The sequence below is a fragment of the Canis aureus genome, chromosome 36 (assembly GCF_053574225.1).
Source record: "Canis aureus isolate CA01 chromosome 36, VMU_Caureus_v.1.0, whole genome shotgun sequence".
NCBI lineage: Eukaryota > Metazoa > Chordata > Mammalia > Carnivora > Canidae > Canis > Canis aureus.
Window position 1 is genome coordinate 14,521,773 of NC_135646.1, and position 25,833 is coordinate 14,547,605.

The window sequence follows — 25,833 nt, forward strand, 5'->3', positions numbered from 1 at the left end:
AGCTGTAAAAATGGCTAATGGCTCTTCATTTTTTATAGTCTCCTTCCAGCCCATGCTTTCCAGGGCTCCATATCTACCATTCAAGTGGCTTGTGAACAAAACAAGCATCTAATTTGTTGCTTAACCTGAGTCATTTTTGAGAGCGAAAGTGTGTGCCATTAAGGATCACACGCAGGCAAGAGGCATGAACCAGAACAGTCCAAGGCAAACTGGGGCCCTTGGTTAGGCTCTTTATAAAAGTTCTTTCCCTAGAAAATGTCAGATTCTTGAATTATTTGATATTAATTATTCCTAAATCCCAGTTCTTCAACCTTTAAACTCCCAACACTAGCGTTGGCTTCCTGGAGACATCAGCCAGAGTTCTATTTGCCAGTAATAACATATCACATAAATTGGAAAGCTAAAACCTTCTTGCAGTGCTGGATTTTACATTGTTGGGCATAAAATCACAGACTTCAGGCATGGAAATGATCCGGAAACACTTGAACCGAAAACACATAAAATTAGAGACCCTGGATGTCACTGATCAAGTTTCTCTTCTTGAAAACTGTATTTCCATCTCTGGGGGACAGGCAAAGAGAACAGTATAGTTCCTCTAATTCCACAACTAAAACAATCAACAGAGAGAAGTAATGGTGCTGGGGAAGCAGGGCAGAGGGATTACGACCAAACTAAGTCCTCACCTATGCTTCCTCCTTTTTTTTTTTTTTTTTACAGAGAGAGGCAGAGGGAGAAGCAGGCTCCCTATGGGGAGCCCGATGGGGGGACTCAATCCCAGGACCCCAGGATCACGCCTGAACCGGAGACAGGTGCCCAACCACTGAGCCACCCAGGTGTCCCTGCTTTAAGTCTGGCTCTGGAGGGGCCTGGTCCTGGTTCTGCTCTGTTAAGAGAAGCAGTGTAACAGCAACAGCCAAGAGATAGCGCCCCAGGTGTGCAGTGTTTCATCTGGGGCTCTTTCCCTCCTCTCTCAAAAGTACTATGGAACCTCAAAGAACTGAAAAGTTCTGAGATGAAAGCAGCCTCCAGAGAAGAAGGGGAGAAGGGATACCCTACATGATCCCACTAACCTTTTCCCCTTGAAGATGAAGAAACAATTCAAGATAAACCCAGTGTCAGCCTATATACCCTATACGCACCAGTATTTCCTGTATGTCCCAGTTTATAATAAGTCCAGATTTTAAATCTTTTTTTTTCTAAATATGGAATGCTTTAAGGATTTGCATGGCATCCTTTTGCAGGGGCCATGTTAATCTTCTCTATATCACTCTAATTTTAGTATGCAAGCTACCAAAGTCAGCACCAGATTCTAAGTTTTTTTCTTCTTTTTTCTCTTTTCTCCCTTTGAACCTATAGTGTCTTCTGGCCAATCTAACCTTATAGAAGACGCACCAAGCAAAGAAAGTGAAGTCATTCCATAAAAAAAGTGCCAAGAAGTGCTATATTGAGTTACACTCTCAAAGGGTGCTCCTCGTTATGGCTTCCCTCTCTAGTTATCCTGCCTTGCTGCCATGGGGTTAGGTCCTGATGTTGCTACTGTCTTATTTCCTCCCCTGAAACTTCAGGGGATCAAATTTTCTTGTGGGTTTGTTAAGGCAAAAATGACAATCACAACCACCTATTGCTTAAACAAGAAGAAATGTACTACTTTTCACACAAAAGCCAATTTAATCCAAATGGGACATCATAGGAGTTAAGAAGAGGTGGGTCATTGGTTGCCCATCTTCTTGTCAGCTATTGAACAGTCATCAAAGACAAGCTGAGAAAGAGAACCAGAGGCTGATACCATGATGCTGATCCTTGGTGTCTTACCCAATCTCCCTGTTTGAGATACTTTGGTCTTTGTTGCTCCCAGCCACATGACCTCTTCTCATTGAACCAAGCATGTGTATGATACAAATGCTATACATTTGTTACTAGGAAGCAGGAAGGTGGGCATTAAGGTCAACTGCTGGCTGGACCTCAGACACTAGGGATACTCTGGAATTGGCCACTGCAGTTGTAGTATTAATTTGTCATCTCAGGAAACACAAAAAGTAGACAGAATTACCAAGGAACAGAAGGCTTTGGGGACAACACAACATTCCTGTTTTCTCTCATTTGCTTACTCATCTCCCCTGTTATAAAGGCCTATTAAATAGATCAAATGCAGAGTGCTTGTGTCATCCTACACATTGAAAGTTGCAAATACTGAACTTTGATGTGAGTGTGTATGCCTGTGGTGCTGAGCATTCAAAATAGGTCCCATGGACTATCACAACAATGGATTTCAGACTAGGGAATAACATTCATATCCTCCAGGCATTGATTGAGTAGCCTTCATGTGCCAGTTCATTTTGCCATTTAGTAGGATTACAAAAAATAGTCCCTGCCCAGGATGGGGCTCCCCTCATTCATTTCAAGAAACTGATATCTAAACAAAATAATTAGATAAGTGATAATTACCATTATAGTGGTATGAGCAAGATGCCTGATAGAACCAAACTGGCAGTATTAAATCCAGCCTGGAAGATTAGAGAAAGTTTCAAGAAAATTTTTAGAGGAATTGATATCTGAGATAAACCTTCTAAAATCTCCCTGGGTGAAAAGTGTAGAACTGGCATCTCAGTGAGAAGGATTAGAACATTAAACAACAAGAGAAGTATAGCATAAACCTCCAGCTATAAGATGAATAAGTTCTGGGCATCTAATGTACAGCGTATTGATTATAGTTAACAATACTGTATTATAGACTTGAAAGTTGCTAAAAGAGTAGATTTTAAATGTTTCCACACACACAAAATATTAATTATGTGAGGTGATGCACCTAACACTATGGTGGTAATCATCTCACAATATATAACTGTATCAAATCTATATGTTGCATACATGTTACATGCAATATTTCAATGATATCTCAGTAAAACTGGGGGGAGGGCAAATGAGAAATGTGAGATAACATTGTGTTTTTGGGACACTACAAGTGATTCAGTGTGATCTGTTGGGAAGTCTGGAGACAGAGTATCTCAGGCCAGGTGTGCCAGGCTAAGGAGCCAGTACTTGATTCTGGAGGCAATGGGAGTCAGGGAAGGGTTTCAAGCAGGTAAGTAGCTGCCTTAGCTCAGGCTGCTAGAACAAAAACACCGTGGACTGGATGACTTAAACAAACATTTCTTTCTCACAGTTCTCAGTTCTGGAGGCTGGGAAGTCAAAGATGAGGGTGCCAGTAGATCCAGTGTCTGGTGAGCCAGCTTCCTAGTTTGCAAACTGTCTTCTCATTATGCCCTTACCCCGAGGGAGGAAGTGCCTAAGGACACTCATCCTGTCATGATGTCTCCACCCTTATGACCCAGTTACCTCTCAAGGCCCCATCTCCAGACATCACAGTGGGGATTAGGGTTTCAATATATGAATTTGGGGACACAAACATTCAGTTCAGTGCTGTGACATGACTTGATGCGTTTTGATTCTGATCACCCTGGCATGTTGGCAGAATGCAGTGTAGAAGAGGGCAAGGCTGGAGAGAGTCAGGAGACTGTGGACAGTCCAGCTGAAGATGATGAGAATGCAAGAAAGGCAGCTACAGGGCAGGGTGACAGGGAGGGGAGATTAGAGAGGTCGCTAAAGGAATGAAGCCAGGATCCCCGGGAGAGAGAGAGAAAGATCTGGAAAAAACAAGACTAAAGTTTAGTACTCTGCATTTTCTGACCCCTTCACCTCTTTTCCTGTCTAATCAGCACTATCACTTAAGTGCTGGAATTTCTGCTTTAATTCTCTCATTATGTGCATATAAAACTTTGTAGAACAAAGCAGAGCATTCTTCTGCCTACATATTTAAGGAAAATGACATATAAGTGCTAAGTAAACCTTAGCTGGTGATGGCTAAAATGTGTTTTCCTTACCAGAAGAAAAAAAAGAGTAAACCAGACTAGCGTTTTTAAAAATTTGATCCAAGAACGATCTAGTGCTAGTTAGAAATACAGATTCCCGGAGTCTTTTCCACATCTGATGATGCCAATCCTTGGGAGAGGGTATGACCTAGCAATTTGCAGTTTTAACAAGCACAGGTGATTCTTTAGACACACTAGAGTTTGAAAGCCATGAGATGATTTCCAAATTACCCTCCATGTCTACTTTTTTTTTTTTTTTTTTTTTTTTTGTTAACTGCAAAATGGCTTCATAGCAGAGAAATCTTTCATGCACCTGAGAGGATCAACTATGTTTGAGAGACAAACAGGCTGAAGTCATCCTTAGTAATGTTGCACTGTTACTAACATGAAACATTTACTTAATGCTCACCTGGCATGTGCCATTGTACACATAAACCCATTGTCAAAGACTAGCAGAACACCAGTCACAAAGCAAGTTGGGTTTATTAGCTGTTAGAACAAGAGAGAAAAAAAAAAAAAAAAGAACAAGAGAGAACACACACCATGGGGAAATGGGGGGGGTGTCTTAGCAAAGGGTGTCAGCAAAGGATATCATCATAGGATTTGTACTTTGGTTGAGTGGATTTGGGGAAGAGTCTAAAAAGGCAGGAGATCCCTCTAGGTTGGATGTTGTCAGAACATGGGGAAAATTTTATGATTGTGTATCTCAATAAATGTACTCATGCGGAGGAGAGCCTAGAAGGATAAAGCTGCAATTGTTAAAGAAGGAGTTAATCATGTGGGCTGAGAGACGGAGTGTTTGGTATTGTGTGGGGGGTACAGTGACTTTGTTTTTGCTTGTGCTTAGACAAAATTATGAAGTCGCCTTGTTTTGTCTCATTGCATCATAGTCTCAGAGTAACCCTGTTGGTATTCCGTGGGATTGTTTATGTCTAACAGAAGAATAACATGGCTTAGCTCTGAATGCCAGGCCAGCTTCTAAATGCGAGTACCTCTCCTTTTTTTCCTTCCTTCTTTTTTGACTTACTATATCCCATAAGGTAAGTACTCTGAAATAACTCTGGCTCTGAGAGGCTATGTGGTTTGCCAAGTTCATGTGGCTACTAAGGGGACATTCTGAGTTTAAAAAGCTTTACTGCCTCCCCCCACCCTGGAAAGGGGAAGTACTCCAAAAGCAATATACTTCTCAGTCTTGGACCCAACGACCATAGAAACCTCCCCCTTGGTTCTTATCACAAGTTGACTTCCAGGGGCCGGTTTCTAGTACATGAAGTACACCCACCAAAGGAGGACTTAGTAGCTATGTCTTAAAGCATCAGATCACCACAGTCAAAACTAGCAAGGGTGGGAATCCAGACCTGTGGCCTGCACTGGGCTGGTAAATCGCATGAAGAAAAACAGTTTTAAGTTACAATGACCTCTGCCATCAGGGACAGTTAATCAAGTGTTTGTGGCATTCTATATCGCAGACAGCCTCTGGAATCATGGAACACTTCTATAAAGGCATAGATTTCCCCCCAAAAAATACATAGGGCATCATGGGGTCATATCTGTAGAGACATGAATTCCGGGTCAAAAGTTCAGATTGATGTGCTGATAAATTTACAAAACACTAAGAATCCAAATAAAAGCAACTCTGGGGACTCAACTAGGACACATACAGAACAGCATTAGAATATACCAGAGAATGAGGGCAAACTCTACAGGCATTTCCACTGAGTGCAGCACGTAAAAGGGATCCATAAAATCCCCTTACTCACCCCCTGGGGCCCCTTTTGTGTTGTTCTTGCCAACGCAGCAGCAGCCCTGCTATATAGACCCGCGGCGCTGCCGGCCGGTCGCACTGAACTCGCACATCCGTGTCAACCAGCCATGGGGAAGGTGAGCGGGATACAAGTTAAATGAAAAGAAGAAAAAAAATGCCTCTATATGAGATCTGTGGGGAGCCACTGATTTAACTCGGAATCATTCTTCCTTTGCAGATCACCTTCTACGAGGACCGCGGCTTCCAGGGCCGGCACTACGAGTGCAGCAGCGACTGCCCCAACCTGCAGCCCTACTTCAGCCGCTGCAACTCCATCCGCGTGGACAGCGGCTGCTGGATGCTCTACGAGCGCCCCAACTACCAGGGCCACCAGTACTTCCTGCGGCGCGGGGACTACCCCGACTACCAGCAGTGGCTGGGCTTCAGCGACTCCATCCGCTCCTGCTGTCTCATCCCCCAGGTGAGGTCAACCTGGTTTCCACCAGGCTGCCTGCTGTCCTCCCTGCATGGTTGACCAGGGAGGGACGTTTCTCCTTTAAAAGCCATTCAGGGTAGAGTGGGCTTTGGCTACTGCCTAAGCCCAGAGAGACAAATGCACAAAGCCAGCCGAGAATTCATGAAGAATTCCCTTATGGGAAGAATCAGCCTCACTTTTGCTACCATTATGTCCCTTGCAAAGGTGTTTGTAACAAATGTACTGTCACAGTGGGATATAGAACAAAACTTGCGAATGGGATGCTGGTTGGACCTAGGCGGGCTGTACTGCAAACGGGTTGCTTTTAAAAATTTGAAACCGTAAGATTGTCATTTTAATGAACAGTAAAGAATGGATGGGGAATGATTTAGGTTCCAGTACAGGCTAGTAAAAACTGACTCTCTGTTAGCAGAGGCTAATCAAAGTTTGGGTCCAACTTTGGAAAAGGTAATTCATTGCCCTTAATTTGGAAAAGTAGTTGAATACTGGTTTCAAGGGACTGTTTAAACTAATTTTCACTGAAGCATGTGATTTTGAAAGTCCAACTTTGGTTGTAAACTCGTATGTATATAAATTTGGGAGATAACACTAATATTATTCCAAAAAATAATAATAATACCCCTGTTAAAAGAATGTTAGTCAAAATACTTTCCATTTCCCCCTCAGAATATATATTTGACTTATCACCTAGAAATCAATAGAAATTAGAGAATTGGGAGTCAAGATTATTGAATTTTGATAGACTCTAACCCAGACTCTGAACCTCTAAAAATTTACCTTTCCTAGATATGAAATTTTAAAAATGAGAATGCAAACATTTATTAAACACCAGTAGAACACAGATCCATACACGGCACACACAGCCATCTCAGAGTCTAGGTTTCTACATTGGCCATCCCGTGCCTCAACCTACCAAGTTCATTTGTTGTTTGGTTGCTTCTTCCGCTCCTTCTCTTTGTGGACGAGCAGACAAGCTCCCACAGGCTGCGGCTGTATGAGAGAGAGGATCACAAAGGCCTCATGGTTGAGCTGAGCGAGGACTGCTCCTGCATCCAGGACCGCTTCCACCTGAGTGAGGTCCGCTCCGTGAACGTGCTGGAGGGCTGCTGGGTCCTCTACGAGATGCCCAACTACCTGGGGCGGCAATACCTGCTGAGGCCCCAAGAGTACAGGCGCTACCACGACTGGGGAGCCATGGATGCTAAGGCAGGCTCTTTGCGGAGGGTGGTGGATTTATACTAAAATAGGTTCACACTACCATTTTCTCAGTTTGGAACCTAATAAAGTATTTAGTCTGTATTGTTGGCAATTGCTGACTTCTGTTTTTCTTTCACCGTGTGCTAAGGAATTCACCTGTAAATGCTCCCCGGTAAAGGTTGAGGAGCAAGTAAGTGGGGAGGGGTCCGTTCTAGAAGCTCTGCAAAGTGAAATGAGTCTGAAACAGGCTCAGAAGTAGGGGTGGAAAGAGGAGGTGGCCTGTCTAAGAAAGAAAGGGAGGTCAACATAGAAAAATGGGAGAGGGTGACTGGTGAGGAGGGAGGCATTGGGTTGAGGGCCCTGGGGAACAGCATTCCAGGAGCTTCCTTCTGACTCAGCAGGTGACTGGAAGCCATGGAGGGTCATAGGTGAGCAGTGAAGAGAAGCCCACCTGGCAAAAAGCCTGATTAGACTACATGAGGAATTGTAGTACTGTTTACTTTTGAACACAGTATGACATACCTAATCCCCAGGCCTCCATTGAACCAGTTGAAGATTCTCTCCTCCTCTCCCAGAATGCCTCCTGACTTGGTTGCACCTCTTGGCCAGTGTATTCCCAGGGTCAAACTCTACCTGAAGTGCAGCTAGTGCAAATAAATTAATGAGATAGATGTTAGTGTTTTAAATAGACTTCAATTGAAGTAAAATCTGCTTGCTCATAAGCAAAGCCCTGTAAGTTAAAAAAACAAAAATTAAAAATCTTTTCGTTACTAGAGAATTAATTTGTTTTTTAATTTTTTCCTTCAAAGTAAAAGCCTCCTATAATCCTACTACTTCACAAATTCTATAAAGAAAGAAGTAGAGAGGGTCCTTCTGATTCTACTCCTCGTTGCTAGCTCTTCTTTACACTTGGTGGGCATCCTTCTAGAATTTTTTGTTTTTTATATTGACATCTCATGAAACATGCTTTTTAAATTATTTATTTACTTATTTGCAAATATGGAATCATGCTGTTCATATTAGCCTGCAACTTGTTTTTAACATGCAAAATGATACAGACATAGATCTCGATCAGTATACCTTATTCTGTTTCATGACTGCATTGTGTTCCATTATTTGTTTTGTTTTGTTTTTTAAGATTTTATTTGTTTTTTTTTTCATGAGAGACACACAGAGAGAGAGAGAGGCAGAGAGAGAAGCAGGCTCCAAGCGAGAAGCAGGCTCCAGGCCGGGTGTCCAACGTGGGACTCGATCCCAGGTCTCCAGCATCACACCCCAGGCGGAAGGCAGGCACTTAAACCACTGAGCCACCCAGGGATCCCCATGTTCCATTATTTGAAAGCACCCTAGATTACTTTACCATTTATCCATTGGTGATTGGGCTTGTCCAATGTTCCTTTTACCCTAGATTACTTTACCATTTATCCATTGGTGATTGGGCTTGTCCAATGTTCCTTTTACAATCCTTGTATGTCTACCTTTATCTACACATACCATAACTTTTAGAGGATAGAGACCTAGAAGTGAGACTGCCCAATGATAGCACAAGATATTTTCCATTTTAATAGACTCTGCCCAAATTGTTAGCTACCAAAGGTCCTAACTTGAGTTAGTGTCTTTACCATTTACTAAGCACCTACCATAGGCCTGCCATATGTAGCACTGGGGATGAAAAAACAAACAAAAACAAATAAAAGACATTGTCCCTACCACCACAGAGGTCTACACAGAAATAACATGAAATGCTTACAGTAGACTGTAAGTATGCAACCACTTTTTAAAGTCAAGTACTTCTCAAGTGCTAAATAATACATACATAATCACTTTTATCAAATACTTTTATTTAGTACTTTAAAGTCATCCCAAGACAAATTTCTAGGGGAAACAAGTGTAAAATTGTTATATATGTAAACAATATTTATTTACATACTTCTTATGATATCAAATGGTTTAAACCATACTACCAAATAAAATGGTTCTCAAAATTTTAGATTTCCCAGACCAGTTTTCTTTAAATAGAGACCAACATAGGATTGCCTATTTTTATTTCACCAAGCAAGGGCCTTGAAAATTAAAAACAAAACAATGAAATTGTAAAACTAAACACCATCCATTTGTACATCATTTTATACAAGAAAAGACATTTACAAAATGACATTTTTAACACCCCAAAATACACAAGTTCCTAATAAAGTATGGCTCAGACCAAGGAAGAATGCTCGGGAATTTGCTCTGATGTGTAGTGCTTTCATCTGTCAAAAACTGAGCAGAGTTTAAAGACTATTGTTTGAGGTTAAGGCCCAATGCCTTCAGGGGCTAGAGAGATGATGCAAATGAGCAAAACAACTTCCTTTAAGACAACAAGGAGTGATGAAGAGTATGGTGAGCTGTGAAAAGTGCAAACCAACCCAAAGCATCATGAAAAAATCCATTGTGCCAGCCAAATAAAACACATCCTAATTCCACAGCCTTCAGGGCTGCCAGTTGTCATTTCCATACTGGTGTGAAAGCTGGGGAGGGCCACCACCAACGGACTGCATGAGAGTTCCCAGGGCACCCTCTCCCTACATGAAATGCCTTGGTCTCATGTTAAGCCTACAGAACCCAACCTTAGAGCCTGGGAATGTGAGCAGACAAAACCCCAGGAATGAACCACAGTGAAATTTTCTCTCCATCCCAGGAGAATGAGATTTTGATTCATAATATTTTGAGCTCTAAGAAATAAGGAAAGTGGTATTTCTTTTTTTTTTTTTTTTTTTTTTTGAGATTTTATTTATTCACTCCTGAAAGACACAGAGAGATAGGCAGAAACATAGGCAGAGAGAGGAGCAGGCTCATCGAGTCCGATGCAGGACTAGATCCCAGGACCCAGGGATCACGACCTGAGCCGAAGGCAGACACTCAACCACTGAGCCACCCAGGTGCCCCAGAAAGGAGCATTTCTTATATGCTTCATTTTGTAGGTGACACAGCAGTAACAGAAATCTTTGACCCTGCATGTAGCAGAACTCTAACCTTAACTCATGTATTTTGCCTCCGCTCTTGTTTGAAACCACCTGAATATTTAGGAGTGACAATAGGTTACCTTCTGGACTAGAGCTCAGGATTGAGAGTCCCTGACCCTTATCTCTTATTCTCCCTCCAAAGACGGTCCCCATCAGTCATTCCAGGCAATGCGTATAGAACTCTGCTTCAGGGCTATAGGCATGAGGATTCTCAGTTTTTTACTTATGGTCATTTAGCACACTGAGTGCAACTTGGGGCTTCAGTCGGACACACATTTGTCAATCCTAGAATTTTCTGTAATGCATTTAAGTCAAACACATTTTGGCGCAAGTCATTCACTTTTCAGCTCTATGAAAACTGTGAGTTGTTTTTTGTTTGTTTGTTTGTTTGTTTGTTTTTCTTTTTCCCTGTTTCTTTCCCCAGGCTGAAATAAAGCCTTTTCTCTTCCTAGTCATTGAGAAAACCAAACCCAGAGTCTTCCTGTTTTAGCCCTCCAGATGTATCCCAAATTTGTCGTTGCATGTCAGCTGTGATGGTGGTGGTCCTCACAGCCATCCCCAGCAGGCTCCCCCTGGGTGTTCTCTGGGGCTCTCCATTTGGTTCTTTCTCATATTTTACTGTTTTTATCTATCAATCCTCTCCCCACAGAAACAACTCTGAGTGAAATGACAGTATTAAAGTTTTTATTTTGTTAATTATTATTCTTTAATTTTTTTTTAATTTTTATTTATTTATGATAGTCACACAGAGAGAGAGAGAGAGAGAGGCAGAGACACAAGCAGAGGGAGAAGCAGGCTCCATGCACCGGGAGCCTGACGTGGGATTCGATCCTGGGTCTCCAGGATCGCGCCCTGGGCCAAAGGCAGGCGCCAAACCGCTGCGCCACCCAGGGATCCCTATTCTTTAAATTTTTAATTGAAATGATGATTTTTAAAAAATTCTTTTGATTTGAGCTGCGTACTTTCTATAAACAGAAGTAATTTTGCAAACACAAGCCTATATATAGTGGGTAATAAGAACTGAAATCATCCTCTTGTACACAGCTGGTGTTTTATTCACGAATACCAACTTACAAAGATGTATGAACCAAAGTCAAGACAAAGTATTTCCGTGAGACAACACAGGACTGTGAACAATTCTTTGAACATGAAAGAGGCTCAAGGCGTAGGTCATCTTCCACTCCAATGCTCTTTCCAGCCCATCAAACTATTCTCTTCCAGGCTAATAAATACTTTCTAAAGCCTTCCTAGAGTCTCAGCTTCCAGATTTATTCCTTCCTCTCCCCACACCATTTTAGCTGTAGCTCTTCCTCATGTTCATGCAATGAATATCCTTTGAGTCCAGAACTCTGTGTACCCTTGTGCTCCAGAGGAAAAGGTATATGTAGATTCCTACTAGAAATGCATTTCTTAGGAATTTGGTTTTATTTTATAATAACCTGAGAGGTGATCAATTTTTGTGTTTTAACTTTTTCTTATTTCCTCCAAGTGAGAAATTTCCCTTTTAGTTCTTTCCGGAATGAAACCTCTTAAAACTATTCTCCCTATTGAATTACAATTAGCCAAGATAAAACATCTAATCATCAGTCTACTTCCAGACATGACTGTAGCAAATTCAGACCAAATACTGAATATCTGTGCTTGCTAGGATTTTTGTTTTGATTTGATTTGGTTTGGTTTGGTTTTGGCTTTGGTTTTTACCATACTGCAAGTTTGAAGTTTTATGAATTCCCTTGGTAAAATATTCCCATTTCTTACACCCTTTAATAAGAAAATTCTCTTAAAGGACAAAGTTGAAATTATCAACATTCCGTTAAGGTAATTTTCTTCCTATTAACAATTAGTATGCAATTAGTATTCAATATTGAACATGAGGAGGTGCTCCAGCTAAAATGGTGTGGGGAGAGGAAGGAATAAATCTGGCTCCCTCACTTACACTTTTTTTGTTTTTCCCCAGCCTATGCAAATAAAAGTGTAGACTATATATGAAATGGCTGAAGCTCTATTTCTATTATTAAATCAACAATGTTCCAAATTACTTTTTTTTCCAAACGGTTTCAATAGCATCAGCCAGTGATAGCAACCGGAATACTCCAGAGAGAATGGGACCAAAACCCACAATGAGCCCCATGGACTATGACAGCAAAGAGAAAAAAAGAGCACACGAAAATCCCCTCCTCGCCCCGCGGGCCCCTTTTGTGTGGTTCCTGCCAACGCAGCAGGCCTCCTGCTATATAGCCACGCGCTGCGGCCCATCCCTGACCTGCATCCACCACCATGGGGAAGGTGAGCCCAGTGCAGTCCCAGCCTGGGGGGCCCCCTCTCTCCTCCCCACACCAGGGCCAGGCCTCTGAGCCTCTCCCTCCTTGCCTTGCAGATCACCTTCTACGAGGACCGGGGCTTCCAGGGCCACCACTATGAGTGCAGCAGTGACCACTCCAACCTGCAGCCCTACTTCAGCCGCTGCAACTCGGTGCGGGTGGACAGCGGCTGCTGGATGCTCTACGAGCAGCCCAACTACACTGGGGGCCAGTACTTCCTGCGGCGCGGGGACTACCCCGACTACCAGCAGTGGCTGGGCCTCAGTGACTCGGTCCGCTCCTGTCGTCTCATCCCCCACGTGAGTGCAGCTCCAGATGGGGACACAGGATGCATAGGTTCAAGCAAAGGTTAAACATGATCATTAGTGATCATTCAGAATAACTGAAGGTTTGGACAGAAGACCAGCTACCCTACAGTAGTTCAATATAGTTTGCCCCAAACAGAAGCAAAGGGTGACCCGGGTACCAAGTAATCAACAAATATTTATTAAGAATGTGTTGGCCACAGTGGTCATGTACCAGCAATAGGTCCTGTCCTGGAATCACTTACAGTGGAGTTGTAGAAAAGCCACTAATATTCAATAGAAGAATAATCAAGTGCTAGAATATGTGCTAGTTATAGAGCAGACAGGAGTTGAAAAGGAAACTTAGAGGGGTTAATTTTTTTAAGACCTCTCTCTCTTTTGCTCCCCACTTGTGTATTTTGGTCCCACCACCCACCCAAATAGAAGTACTTTCTCTCAATGGGGAGAAACCCAGAGACATTTTATGCACACACGCACATACATTTCAAATATGTGTTTTAAAACACTAAGGTTTTTGAAAAATTAGTGCTGGGGCCTTACCGATTTTTCTTTCTCATGTTTCTTCATTTTATCCCTGAACTATCAAATAAGAATCAACTATTGTCTGAGTCACTTAAGATGTTTGACTTTGCTTTCGCCAGAAACAGAAGGATCCAAGTCCTTGGTGATTTTTCCAAGATTTATCTTAAACCCAAAGCAAGGTCATTCATTTCATAAACTGACTTTACTGTTCAAGCACACATGCTTGAAAAATTAAAAACATCTTTTCAAAATGGCAAAAATAGTAATACGCTCTTAAAGGTTTGAGTTTCTGGTATGGTTGACTGAACATGACTAGTATTTTATTCTGGCAAATATTTAAATATATAAAGAGTGAAATTTCCTTCTGAATTCTATCATACTTTATGGTCTTGAAAAGGTACTGAATCTCGAGCTTTGAAAATGGGGAATATATAAATATTGAGAATTACTTAAGGCAATTACTTAAGGCTTGCCATATATTTCAAAATAGCTTGAGCTGGACTGCATGAAAGTGTTGCAACCATTTCATGCTTTGCTTTCCCCCTCTTTCCATCTCTGGATGGGCCAGGCTGGCTCTCACAGGATCAGACTCTATGAGAGGGAAGATTATAGAGGCCAGATGATGGAGTTCACGGAGGACTGCTCCTCTCTTCAGGACCGCTTCCACTTCAATGAGATTTACTCCCTGCATGTGCTGGAGGGTTCTTGGGTCCTCTATGAGCTGCCCAACTACCGGGGGCGGCAATACCTGCTGAGGCCAGGGGACTACAGGCGCTACCATGACTGGGGAGGCACAAGTGCCCGGGTGGGCTCTTTGAGGAGAGTCATGGATTACTACTGAAATAGGTTCTTCATCATTTCTCAATCTGGAAACTAATAAAATATTTTCAGTGTGTTCCTGGCATTGGTTTGCTTGTATTTTTCTTGGTCCGCCTCTTTTTCTTTCTTTTTTAAAGATTTTATTTATACACGAGAGACACACAGAGAGAAGCACAGACATAGGCAGAGGGAGAAGCAGGCTCCCTGCAGGGAGCCCACTACAGAACTTGATCCCAGGACTCTGGGATCATGACCTGAGCCAAAGGCAGATGTTCAACCACCGAGCCATCCACGCGTCCCTGTCCTCTTATTTTATTCTTTCATTTTCACACACAGATACACAAACCCACACAACACAAGTGGAAACCAAGATGTGTGATCCATACGAAATAAAACACGTCTCTCACAATAAAAATATGCCTTCATATTCAGTAGAACTTAATAGCTTGTGAAACACTTTTATGATACATAATCTCATTTGACCCTCTGGTATTTAAACAAGATGTTGCTTCAAACAAGATTATTAAAAATCTGTTTAGATTTGAGGCACTTGGGTGGATCAGTTGGTTAAGTATCTGCCTTTTGCTTGGGTTATGATCTCGGAGTCCTAGACACCATTGCGCTTCCTGTTCAGCAGGCAGCCTGCCTCTCCCTCTCCCTCTGCCCCGCCCCCCTGTTTGTTTACACTCTCTTTCTGTCTCTCTCTCAAAGAAATCTTAAAAAATCTGTTTAGATTTCAGTTTTTTTCTGAGCGGTGAGAATCTGAAGCTGAGGTTCAGAAATAGTGTGACCCACATTTTAAAACAGGGATACCACGATGGGCCTCAAAAGGTTTTTGAATCCCCTAAGCTATAGGTAAAAGTTGAGTTCACAAATCTCTGGCAGACTCTTGATGCTGAGGCTGTCGCTTGACACTCCCTGGACATGGAAACCTAAGTGGCCGAATGCTGATGGGGAGAAAGAAGAGATGGTGCCAGAAAAACAATTGCTTTCCTGATGAAAAGGAGTTGCTGCCCCTGGTGCCATAATCCCCTCCTCTTTTGGGCATCTTATACCCAAGAGGTGACATGTGTGAAGGAACTGCCAGTTTCAGAAACGCTGGCCTTGATGTGGTCAAGATCCTGAGCCAATGTCTACCCGCCAGGGCTCACAAGAGAACCGAACCAATAGGATATATATGAATAATATGAGGAGATTTATGAGAAGTATTACCTCACTAATGGAGTCTGAGAAGTCCCATGATCTGCAAGCTGAAGAACCAAGAAAGCTGGTGGTGTCCTCTAGTCTGAGTCCAAAGGCCTGAGAACCAGGAACTCTGGTGTCTGAGGGCAAGAGAGAAGATGAATGTCTCAGCTTAAGCAGAGAACTAACTTGTCCTTCCTCCACCTTTTCATTCTAGTCAGGCCCTCAACAGACCAGATGGTCCATTCACCAGTAAGGGCAATGCCAGCAGTGTTTTACCTTCACACTTTTTATAATGGGAGTAAAATAACCCCAAATTCATTTATGCCACTGCAATTGGATGTTCTGTTATTTGTAGTTCATATCTCTAGCTAATACAGAGCATATGTGACTTTTTCTGAGGTGATTGTTGAGTATGTATTCAAAGAAATTCCTAATGGAAAAAATGCGGGAAAAAATCAGGAGAAGAAGAAAGAAAGAGGGGGAAGGAAAGAGAAAGGAAGGGGTGGGGAAGGAAGTCAGGCACTATTAAACAATGAAGTGATATGATATTTAACATATTTTGGACCTGGAGATCATCTATAACTTAGATAACTCATTTCATGTAAGGTAAGCTGAAGTCCAATTCTAATGCCAAACAGTCAATAACAGAAGTGGCATCAGAAGCCAGAACCCACAGCTCAGAGATCACCGATTTTCCATCATGGAATCAGGAAGATTCTTGTCATAGTAATGACAGCACTAGCTTACTGATTCTTACTATGAGGTCATTGCAAACAACCAACCAGGAATTGAATTAAATATATAGGACAACCCAAAGCTGCATTCTGTCTATATATATCTATGCACATCCCATACACACAGTCAAATCTATTTACATAACCCTGTACTTATACGTATAATGTGTGTGTGTGTGTGTGTGTGTTAGCATACTATACACTAAGTTATAGGGAAGTAGGGCACTATATTCGCTTACATTGAGTCTTCTACTTTCTGTTCTGTCTTGCGCTCTCATTGCTGGAATTTTAGGAAGGAAGAACGATGTGTAGGTTCAAAGAGATATGATCAAGTCATTGCCCTGCTTAAAAACCGTTGATATTTCTCCACTGTCCACAGGGAAAATTTCTTCTTACAAGAACCTATGGCCCCAGCCCATCTACTTCCTCTCTTATTAACCTGATGCTCCTGACCTGCCTGGGTCTTCCCATCACACCAAGGATTTTCACATCTCTTTGCCTTTTCTCACAATCTTTTCCATCCCTGAATTACTTTTCCCCAACTTCCCTCCTGGTGAGCAGCTCCTTCTCCAAAGCTTGATCAAAATCCACCCGACTCTCTCAGCCAAATCTGCATCATCTCAGAAACATCAGACTGGAAGTAGCAGAAGCTCCATATCAAAAGGGCAAGCAATACAGAAATTAGCTCATGTGACAGGAAGTGCTAGGATAGCACAGGATTTAGGGATGGTTGATTCAGCAGCTCAGCAATGTCATTAGGGCCCCAGGTTTCGTCTGTCTCCCACCATATTTAGCATCTGCAGGGTCCTGGAGCAGCCAGGCATCCCTGGTAACCACAGGAGAGCTGCTAGCTAAGACTGAGGCAGCATAGAAGGAACACTGGGTGAGGACGAACACCCAACAATCTCTACAACACAGTTGTGCCCACAGCACAAATCCCCAGAATTAAAGAGGACCTTGAAATGTCATCAGGTTCTTGAGTGTAAGCTTTGGTGATATAAGGTAATCAAATGCAAGGAATAAAGGGAGGGGTGCCTGAGTGGCTCAGTGGTTGAGCACCTGCCTTTGGCTCAGGGCATGATTCCCAAGTCTTAGGATTGAGTTCCACATTGGGTTCCCTGCAGGGAGCCTGCTTCTCTTTCTGCTTATGTCTCTGTCTCTCTCTGTATGTCTCTCATGAATGAATAAATAAAAATTTTAAAAAGAAAGAAAGATAAAGAGAGAAAGAAGGAGGAAGCCCAAGAAGGGAAAGGTACTAATTTAAAAAAATTTAAGACATTAATTATATTTATTACTGATTTTTTTCCTATCATAAAGTAAGAAGTATAAGTACCTTAAACTTTTAAATACTGTTTAATTCCCTTTGAAACCCTAATATTCACCCACTTCAATATTTTCTTACAACCTCAGTAGAATTATTGAAATCAAGAAGTTCGTATTGATAAAATTAACATCAATGTATTTTTTTTTCTTATCGGTCATGGAAAATGCTTTAAATTGTGGTAAAATATACATAACATAAAATTTACCATTATAACAACCTTTAAGTGTTCGTTTCAGTGGCATAAAGCACATTCATGTCGCTGTGCAATCATCAGCACTATTCATCTCCAGAACTTTGTCATCATCCCAAACTGAAACTCTGCACTCATTCCAGACTAAGTCCCCATCCCCACCTCCCTGTAGCCCCCCGCAATGCCCCTTCCACTTCTTATCTCCATGACTCTGACTGTTGTATGTACCTCAAATAAATGGAATTGTACGATATCCATCTTGCGGGGCTCATTTCACTTAGCATCATGTTCTTAAGATTGGTCCATGTTGTGGCATTTATAACATCATTCCTTTTTAAGGCTGAATCATATTCCATTCCATGCATATACCACATGTTTTGCATCTATTCACCCCTCAATGGGCATTTGGGTTGCTTCCATCTTTTGGCTCTTTCACAGTGGCTACAACATTTCACATTCCCACCAGCAATGCACAACATTTCTAATTTTTCCACATCCTCACTAACACTTGTTATTTTCTATTTTACATTTCTATAATAGCCATCATTACAGGTATGAAGTAGTATCTCATTGTAATTTTGATTGCATTTCCCCAATGATTAGTGATGTTGAGTTTCTTTAATGTGACTATTGCCCATTTGTATATCTTCTTTGGAAAAATGTTTATTCCCGTTCTTGTATTAAAAATTGTTTTTTTTTTTCACTTTTTGCCTGTTGTTGCTAAGTTGTAGGAGTTCTTTATGTACCGATGCCTTATCAAATATATGATTTGCAAATATTTTCTCACATTACATGGCCTTTCACTCTGTTGATAGTCTCCTCTGTCACACAGTTTTTATTTTGATGAAGTCCAATTTACCTATTGCCTATGCTTCATTGTCTTATCCAAGAAATCACTGCCAAATTTAGTGTCATGAAACTTTTCCCCTATGTTTCCTTCTAAGAGTTTTATGGTTTTAGTTCTTTAAGTCTTGAATCCATTTTGATTTAGTTTTTGTATATGGTGTAAGTTAGGAGTCAACTTAATTCTTTTACACGTGGATATTCATTTTCCCCAGGATCATTTGTTTAAAAGCTGGTCATTTTCCTATTGAATGGTCTTGCCAACCTTGTCAAAAATCAGTTAACAATATATTTGAGGGCTTGTTTCTGGGCTTCCTGTTCTCTTCCATTGGTCTGTATATCTATTGCTGCACTAATACCACACTGTTTTGATCACTGTGGCTTTGTGGTACATTTTGAAATCATAAAGTTCAAGCTCTCCAGCTCTGCTTTTGTTTTCAAGATTGTTTTGGGCATTTAGGGTCCCTTGAGATTCTATGTGAATTTTAGGAGGGATTTTTTTTATTCCTATATAAAACATTGCTGGAATTTTGATAGGGACTGCATTGAATCTGTTGATCACTTTGGGCAGGATATCTGAACAATATTGATTCTTCCGATCCATAAGCACAAGATGTATTTATATTTATTTATATCTTCTTTCTTTCAGCAATATTTCTCAGTGGTATAATGTACTTACTTAAAAAGAAACAACATATGGTGCACATTATCCATATATTTCAATAAATTCTTTGAGAACATGATTTTTGGTAGCTGCCTAACACCTCATCAAACAGATGTTCTATAAGTTACCGAATTAATGCCCTATTTTGGACATTTCATTTGTATCTTTTTTTATATTATAAACAATGGTCAGATAACATATTAATGCACCTAAATGTCTGCATGTCCTTTTAACTCTTCTTTGGACAAATTCTTAAAGATGAAGGTATTATATCAAAGAAGTGAAAATTAAGAGGGTTTTACTGTCGTAAAATACACATAACAGTAAATTTACCATCCTAACCATTTTTACCACATAGTACAGTAGTGTTAACTATATGCACATTTTTGTGCAATGGACCTTTAGAACTTTTTCATCTTTTAAATTTTAGTTTAAATTTTTTCTCTATAGCTTCCAAATTTTCTATAAAAGTAAGAATTTTTAAAAGAAAGAATGTGAATAAGGTTTATTAAATGTGTGTGCATCAAATGAAATGAAAACAATTTTTTAGTATTAGATTCTGGTAGCAACAATCCGAACTAAGGAATGAAATAGAGCATACATATCAGGTTGTTTTGAAGGACTTGCTTCTTCTTAAGGAGTGGTTTTCAATCTGTGTTGATTTTGCTCCCCCAGGAAACATTTCCAATGTCTGAAAACATTTTTGGTTGTCACAACCAGAAGAGTAACGCTACTAACACCAGGGGAGGGTTGACACCAGAGATGCTGTTAAACATCCTTAAGTGCACAGGACAACCACCCTGTAACAGAATTTTTTGATCCAAAATGTCAAAATAGTGTGAGGCTGAGAAACTGCTCTAAAGAGAGCTGAGCACCAGGAGCTACTGGGGATGAAGGTAGGGTCTTGAGGGAGAAAGGCAGACTCTAGGCTCTGGAGTCAGAGCCTTAACTCCAGAGCAACCACAGCTTGCCTGGAGCTGGGAAGGGTAGAGAAAGATGTAAGATTGTAGGATCTTAAGCTTGTTATATTTGCATATTAACTTGTATTTCTCAACAGCCAGAACTAATCTTAGCACCTGGTTTGCAAAATTATTAAATAGAAAGTTAATGCGTGAGACGGAACCACCAGTGAGTCACCTCTATGAATTACAAAAGTGAGGGTCTCCTTGCCTGTGCAGGAAGAGGCGCCCCAGCTGAAGCCCTGGAGATGTCCCTGGTCCTGTCCAGGCTCCAGGCAGCAGGGTGGCAGGTGCGTCCCTAAACGGGGTTTCCTTAGGGCCCAACTCCTGGTCACCCTTCCTCAAGTGTTAGCAACATCTGCTGTACCCACTTGTCAGCCTGGAGGGTCATGGAGAGGTTCTTCCTCTTGGACAGAAATCCCATCTTACTTTAAACATACTACAGAGAAGGTAGGCTCTTCCCCATGTGCCAGGTTCTCACACCAAGAAAATGCTCTCATCCAAATGCCTCGAGCTGGGCCCGTTCTGACCTCAGACTCAGTCATTACCCGGCTCTCTTACCCAAAAGGAGATCGTTTTGCAATTTAAGAAGATACCTAAAATATTCCATTGCTATTATTAACTCGGTGAGGGCTTTTGCTCAGCTCCAAAGTCCTAAATAGGCTTCGTCTAAAGGCCCCAGAGGCACCAAGTGACAGTTTTAACGCGGGTCATCAAATCGAAAACACTGGAGAGTCTAAGAGAAAACATACAATAAGTCCCCCACCCCACCCCCCACAGTCATTATGTAGAAAAGAGAGAGAAAATCCCCTCCTCGCCCCGCGGGCCCCTTTTGTGTGGTTCCTGCCAACGCAGCAGGCCTCCTGCTATATAGCGGCGCCGGCCGCGCCGACCTGCATCCACCGCCATGGGGAAGGTGAGCCCCGCCAGCCCCAGCCCGGCCCCCCCGCCCCCGCAGCCCGGGGCCAGGCCTCCGAGCCTCTCCCTCCTTGCCTTGCAGATCACCTTCTACGAGGACCGCGGCTTCCAGGGCCGGCACTACGAGTGCAGCAGCGACTGCCCCAACCTGCAGCCCTACTTCAGCCGCTGCAACTCCATCCGCGTGGACAGCGGCTGCTGGATGCTCTACGAGCAGCCCAACTTCGCGGGGGGCCAGTACTTCCTGCGGCGCGGGGACTACCCCGACTACCAGCAGTGGCTGGGCCTCAGCGACGCCGTCCGCTCCTGCCGCCTCATCCCCCACGTGAGTGCGGCTCCCGCCCCCCCCCCCCGCCCCCGGGGCGGCTGCTCCCGGCCTCGGACTCCGCCGCCCGCGCCCCGATCTAAGCGGTGACCCCGCTGTGCAGCCCCGCGGCTCCGCTCTGCTGGGACGAGGGGCGCGGGGTCGGCTCGCGGGGGCCGGCCCTGGGGAGGGGGCGGCGGGGCTCCCCGGCCCGCAGGTGGCGCGCAGGTGGCCCGCAGGTGGTGCAAAGCGGGCCCGCAGGTGGCGCGCAGGTGGCCCGCAGGTGGCGCGCAGGTGGTGCGCAGGTGGACCGCAGGTGGCGCGCAGGTGGTGCGCAGGTGGCCCGCAGGTGGCCCGCAGGAGGCCCGCAGTGGCCCGCTGGCCCCGCCGCCGCCGCTCTCCTTCTGCACCTGTCGCCTCGTGGGGTCGGGCCGAGGCTGGGAGCGGCCCCGAGCACGCGGCGGCCACCTGTGCCCTGAGCGTCGGGTCCCGCGCACGCGCAGTCCCGCCTCCTGTGCCGCCGAACCCCGAGCCGACCGTGGGCTGCCGGCCGCTCCCGCCAGGCCCGCCGCCCCCGCAGCCCCCGCGGCTGAGACGGCCCCGCAGTCGGGGACCCCGCGGTCCCACCGCGACGGGCCTGCGGCTCAGGTAGCGCTTTGCGGAGTCGGAGGCCCGGGGCTGCGGCGCGGGGCCCAGAGCAGCCCCGGAGCCCGCGCGTCCGGCTCCCCGCCCCCACCCAGCCCCCGCCCTCTCTTTCCTTTTTTAAAAGAGTTTATTTATTTATTTATTTATTTATTTATTTATTTATTTATTTATTTATTCATGAGAGAGAGAGAGAGAGAGAGGCAGAGACCCAGGCAGAGGGAGAAGCAGGCTCCACGCAGGAGCCCGATGCGGGACTCGATCCCGGGCCCCGGGGTCACGCCCTGGGCCGCCAGCGCCCTAGTCCTCCGCTTCTCGTCGAAGAGGCAAAGGCTGTGGTGCTGCTGCGCGTGCGCAGGGCCGTGGTGAGGACCAGGTGGTGCACACGTGGGCCCTTCACCCACGGAGATGCCCCCTTGGAAGTGCTTTCTACGCAGGGGGGTTGCTCCTGAGCACTTTCCCTCCAGAGCATTCAGTGGCGGGAGAAGGAAGACAGGGAGACCGTCGGCGCCCTCTGGAAGGCAGCTGAGAGATCAAGTGCTCCCGGAAAGACAGGCAGGATTTGCTCGGGACAAACAGCCTAGCTTTCCGGTTTTCTCAAGGTTTTATTCCCCCTTGGTCCTGTGCAGGCCTCCTCCGCGACCTTGGGCTTTCCGTGTTGCTTCTTACCTACAGCAGATCCGCAGGAGGCCCGTTGGAGCTGCCACCTGCACCTAGTGTCTGGGTGGCCTCTTGCTTTCCAGGGCCTTAGAGGAGCGGGGCTGAAGGCAGAAGGGAAGGGATTAGGGATTGCCCGGGCTGGGCTTCTTCTTGAATTGCCACTAGTCTGTGACTTCACCTGAAGGAAAAGCAACTTGACCTCCCTTCCCACTAGCTTCTTCTAATACTGTTGAGATTCAAGATTAGAATTTTCTTTCCCAGGGGTCCTTTCTAAAATTGTATTTAAGTATCTAATTATTCTCACGTCATCCAAGGATCACTTGAGCTCACCATAAACCCATAAAGGCGACAGCAATATGCACATAGTTATTTAAGAATGATACTAAATACGGCCAGTGTGGATGGTTCATACAGGTTGTGGCCTGAGAAACTCTTGGCAGCACCACAGGTAACTTGATCTGTAGGAATGACGCCTTCTTCAGTTTTGCAGTGCGCAACCCATTCAAATGTACACAGCTGCCCTGGCATCGGCTATCTTTTAAAATTTGTCATCTTTGATACAGAAAAGATAAAGAAATGCCCAATCCCTCTGTAGCATGTGTGACTGGTTGCTAACGGCTCGGTTTTCTGACTTTTCCTCACCTGCTGATGGCCGAACCCACAGACCAGCTCCCAAAGGATCAGGATCTACGAGCGAGAGGACTACCGGGGCCAGATGGTAGAGATCACCGAGGACTGCTCCTCGCTTCACGACCGCTTCCACTTCAGTGAGATCCACTCCTTCCACGTGCTGGAGGGCTACTGGGTCCTCTACGAGCTGCCCAACTACCGGGGGCGCCAGTACCTGCTGAGGCCGGGGGACTACAGGCGCTACCACGACTGGGGCGCCCCGAGTGCCCGGGTGGGCTCCTTGAGGAGAGCCGTGGATTTCTACTGAAACATTTTTACTCTACCCTGGTCTCCATCTGGAAGCTAATAAAATATTTCCTGTGTGTTTCATGCAGCCATGGGGTCCTGTTTTCCTTTCGGCCTCCTTGGAGGGGCTCAGCAGAAAGAAAGCCGGGAATAACGTGGATCTGCTGACGCCTGTCAGTGCATGGGCTGGCGTGGGGTAGCAGTTAGGAGCACAGCCTCGGGAGCCCGGGCGCCTGGTCCAAAGCCCTACTAGCTGTAGGCAATGGGGCACGTTCCTGGGCATTCCTGTGCCTCGGTTTTCTAATTTGTAAACATTGGGCTAATGGCACTCTTCATCTCTTAAGATCGTGACGTGGATCACGCAAGTTTTTATTTTTAAATTTTTAATTTTCTTACAATGGTGCCAGGCACAAAGTAAATGCTGTGTAGTAAGCATTTACAAACATAAATGCTCCTCGATTATTATAGAGTATTTGGGCTTAATCAACTAGTGTTTTATCAGTAATGGATCAAGAATCACCTGCATCAGAATCACTTGGACACTTGTTAAAAATGCAGATTCCGAGACACACACACACCCCCAGCTGCTGCTTCTGCAAATGGTATTTAAGAACCATGGTGCTAAATCTAGCTTTTCATAGTGCAGAATCACATCCCAAAAGATCAAGCACCCCTATTTTAGACACTGTGCTCTCTACTGGGAAATAAGGAGTCTAACAGTCTAGAGGGGCAATAGAACTTCCAACAGAATTTCTTTTAAGATTTTATTTATTTATTCATGAGAATACACAGAGAGGAGAGAGAGAGGCAGAGACACAGGCAGAGGGAGAAGCAGGCCCCATGCAGGGAGCCTGACGTGGGACTCGATCCTGGGTCTCCAGGATCACGCCCCGGGCTGTAGGTGGCACTAAACCACTGAGCCACCGGGGCTGCCCCCAACAGAATTTTTATGCCTGCACCAAGTAGAGGCAAGTATGTCAAAAGGGCCGTAGGGGCTTTGAGGAAGAAGCCCGAGAGGCTTGCCAGAGTTTTCACTGCGTCTTCACCCATCACTCAAGGGACTTTGAACATTCCCATTACCGCGGTAAGAAGTATGAACATGTATCACCCGGGGCACCTGGGTGGCGCAGTCAGTTGGGTGTCTGCCTTCAGCTCAGGGCATGATCTTTGTTAGGGCCCTGGGATGGGGCCACTAGGGCTCCTGCTCGGGAGGGGGTGAGGGGGGGAGTCTGATTCTCCCTCTCCCTCTGCCCTTCCTGATGCTGGTGCGCTTTCTCTCTCTCTCTCTCTCTCTCTCTCTCAAATAAATAAAATCTTAAAAAAAAAAATACTGCTCCAAAATCTTCTGGTAACTTTTCTAGCGGAATGCTAGGGACCGAACACTGACACAGAAGCATCACACCGACACGACAGGCAGCATAATGGAGGGATTAGAAGTCTAAAATCTGCCTGGAGTTCGATCTGACTGCTTGGGTTTGAATGTCATCTGTATCTAGTGCTAGCCAGGCTAGAGTCTTAGGTCGGGGTCCCCCAGACCCAGATCAGGAACCAAGGACTCGGGAGGAGGTGACTGATCAGAGAAGTGCTCCCAGGAGGGCAGGTGAGGGAATAGGGGAGCCAGATAGAGACAGGCACAAAGCCAGCTCAGTCTGATCCTGTGGAGAGCCCTGGAGGCTGCATCCCCTTTTCTAGTCTCTCCAGCCTGGAGGCAATGGGGGACTGGTATTCCCACACCAGTGGGAGGAGGCTGGTATTCCCACACCAGTCCCCTCTGTCATTGGTCACTGGAGGGGAGGAGGACACAAAACCCCCAGACCCTTTGGATTCCCTTCACCTGCCAGCAAGAGGTAATCTTCAGAAAGTTGCAGGGCGATCTGCAGAAGCGGGGTAGGAGGGCAAGCAAGCATGCAGAGCTGGAAAAGGATGTGAGGGGATCCGGGCAGAGCATCCCTCCTCAGGGTCCGAGGGCTAATAAAAATGTGTCCCTTGCACAGTGTGAGATTCAAAGGATATAATGTCTGCACACACTCAGCACAGTGCCTGGCACGTAGTAAGTGCTCACCAAGTGCCTACAATTCTTATTAAGTGCTGCAGACTTGGAAGACATGGGTATAAAGGTGGTGAAAATGTTCTGGACTAATCTTGTCCCATAAGGGAAAAAAACATGGCACAGATGAGGGGAACAACGAGTGGCTCAAGTTGGCCGAAGTGTCAGAG

At 44.5% G+C, this 25,833-nt stretch overlaps 3 protein-coding genes, 1 long non-coding RNA gene and 1 other non-coding gene across 5 annotated transcripts; 3 read left to right on the forward strand and 2 right to left on the reverse strand.

The window, feature by feature from the left end:
* Nucleotides 1-1,196: 1,196 nt before the first annotated feature.
* On the reverse strand, nt 1,197-1,303 carry LOC144306299 (U6 spliceosomal RNA). The gene has a single exon (XR_013373369.1). It is a non-coding gene; the product is annotated as a U6 spliceosomal RNA (small nuclear RNA).
* Nucleotides 1,304-3,435: 2,132 nt separating this feature from the next.
* LOC144305803 (gamma-crystallin C) lies at nt 3,436-7,351 on the forward strand. The gene is made up of 4 exons (XM_077884887.1): nt 3,436-3,571; nt 5,668-5,750; nt 5,852-6,094; nt 7,079-7,351. The coding sequence occupies exons 1-4, from the start codon at nt 3,436-3,438 to the stop codon at nt 7,349-7,351; spliced, it is 735 nt and encodes a 244-aa protein (XP_077741013.1).
* A 498-nt stretch (nt 7,352-7,849) lies between these two features.
* LOC144305745 (uncharacterized) lies at nt 7,850-21,411 on the reverse strand. Its single transcript, XR_013372815.1, has 3 exons — nt 21,183-21,411; nt 15,491-15,600; nt 7,850-7,950 (listed from the first exon to the last, which is right to left on the reverse strand). It is a non-coding gene; the product is annotated as an uncharacterized LOC144305745 (long non-coding RNA).
* On the forward strand, nt 12,589-14,300 carry LOC144305877 (gamma-crystallin D). The gene is made up of 3 exons (XM_077885006.1): nt 12,589-12,597; nt 12,689-12,931; nt 14,028-14,300. The coding sequence occupies exons 1-3, from the start codon at nt 12,589-12,591 to the stop codon at nt 14,298-14,300; spliced, it is 525 nt and encodes a 174-aa protein (XP_077741132.1).
* Nucleotides 20,968-23,704, forward strand: LOC144305743 (gamma-crystallin F). Its single transcript, XM_077884821.1, has 3 exons — nt 20,968-21,093; nt 21,178-21,420; nt 23,366-23,704. The coding sequence occupies exons 1-3, from the start codon at nt 21,085-21,087 to the stop codon at nt 23,636-23,638; spliced, it is 525 nt and encodes a 174-aa protein (XP_077740947.1). The 5' UTR covers nt 20,968-21,084; the 3' UTR covers nt 23,639-23,704.
* Nucleotides 23,705-25,833: the final 2,129 nt, after the last annotated feature.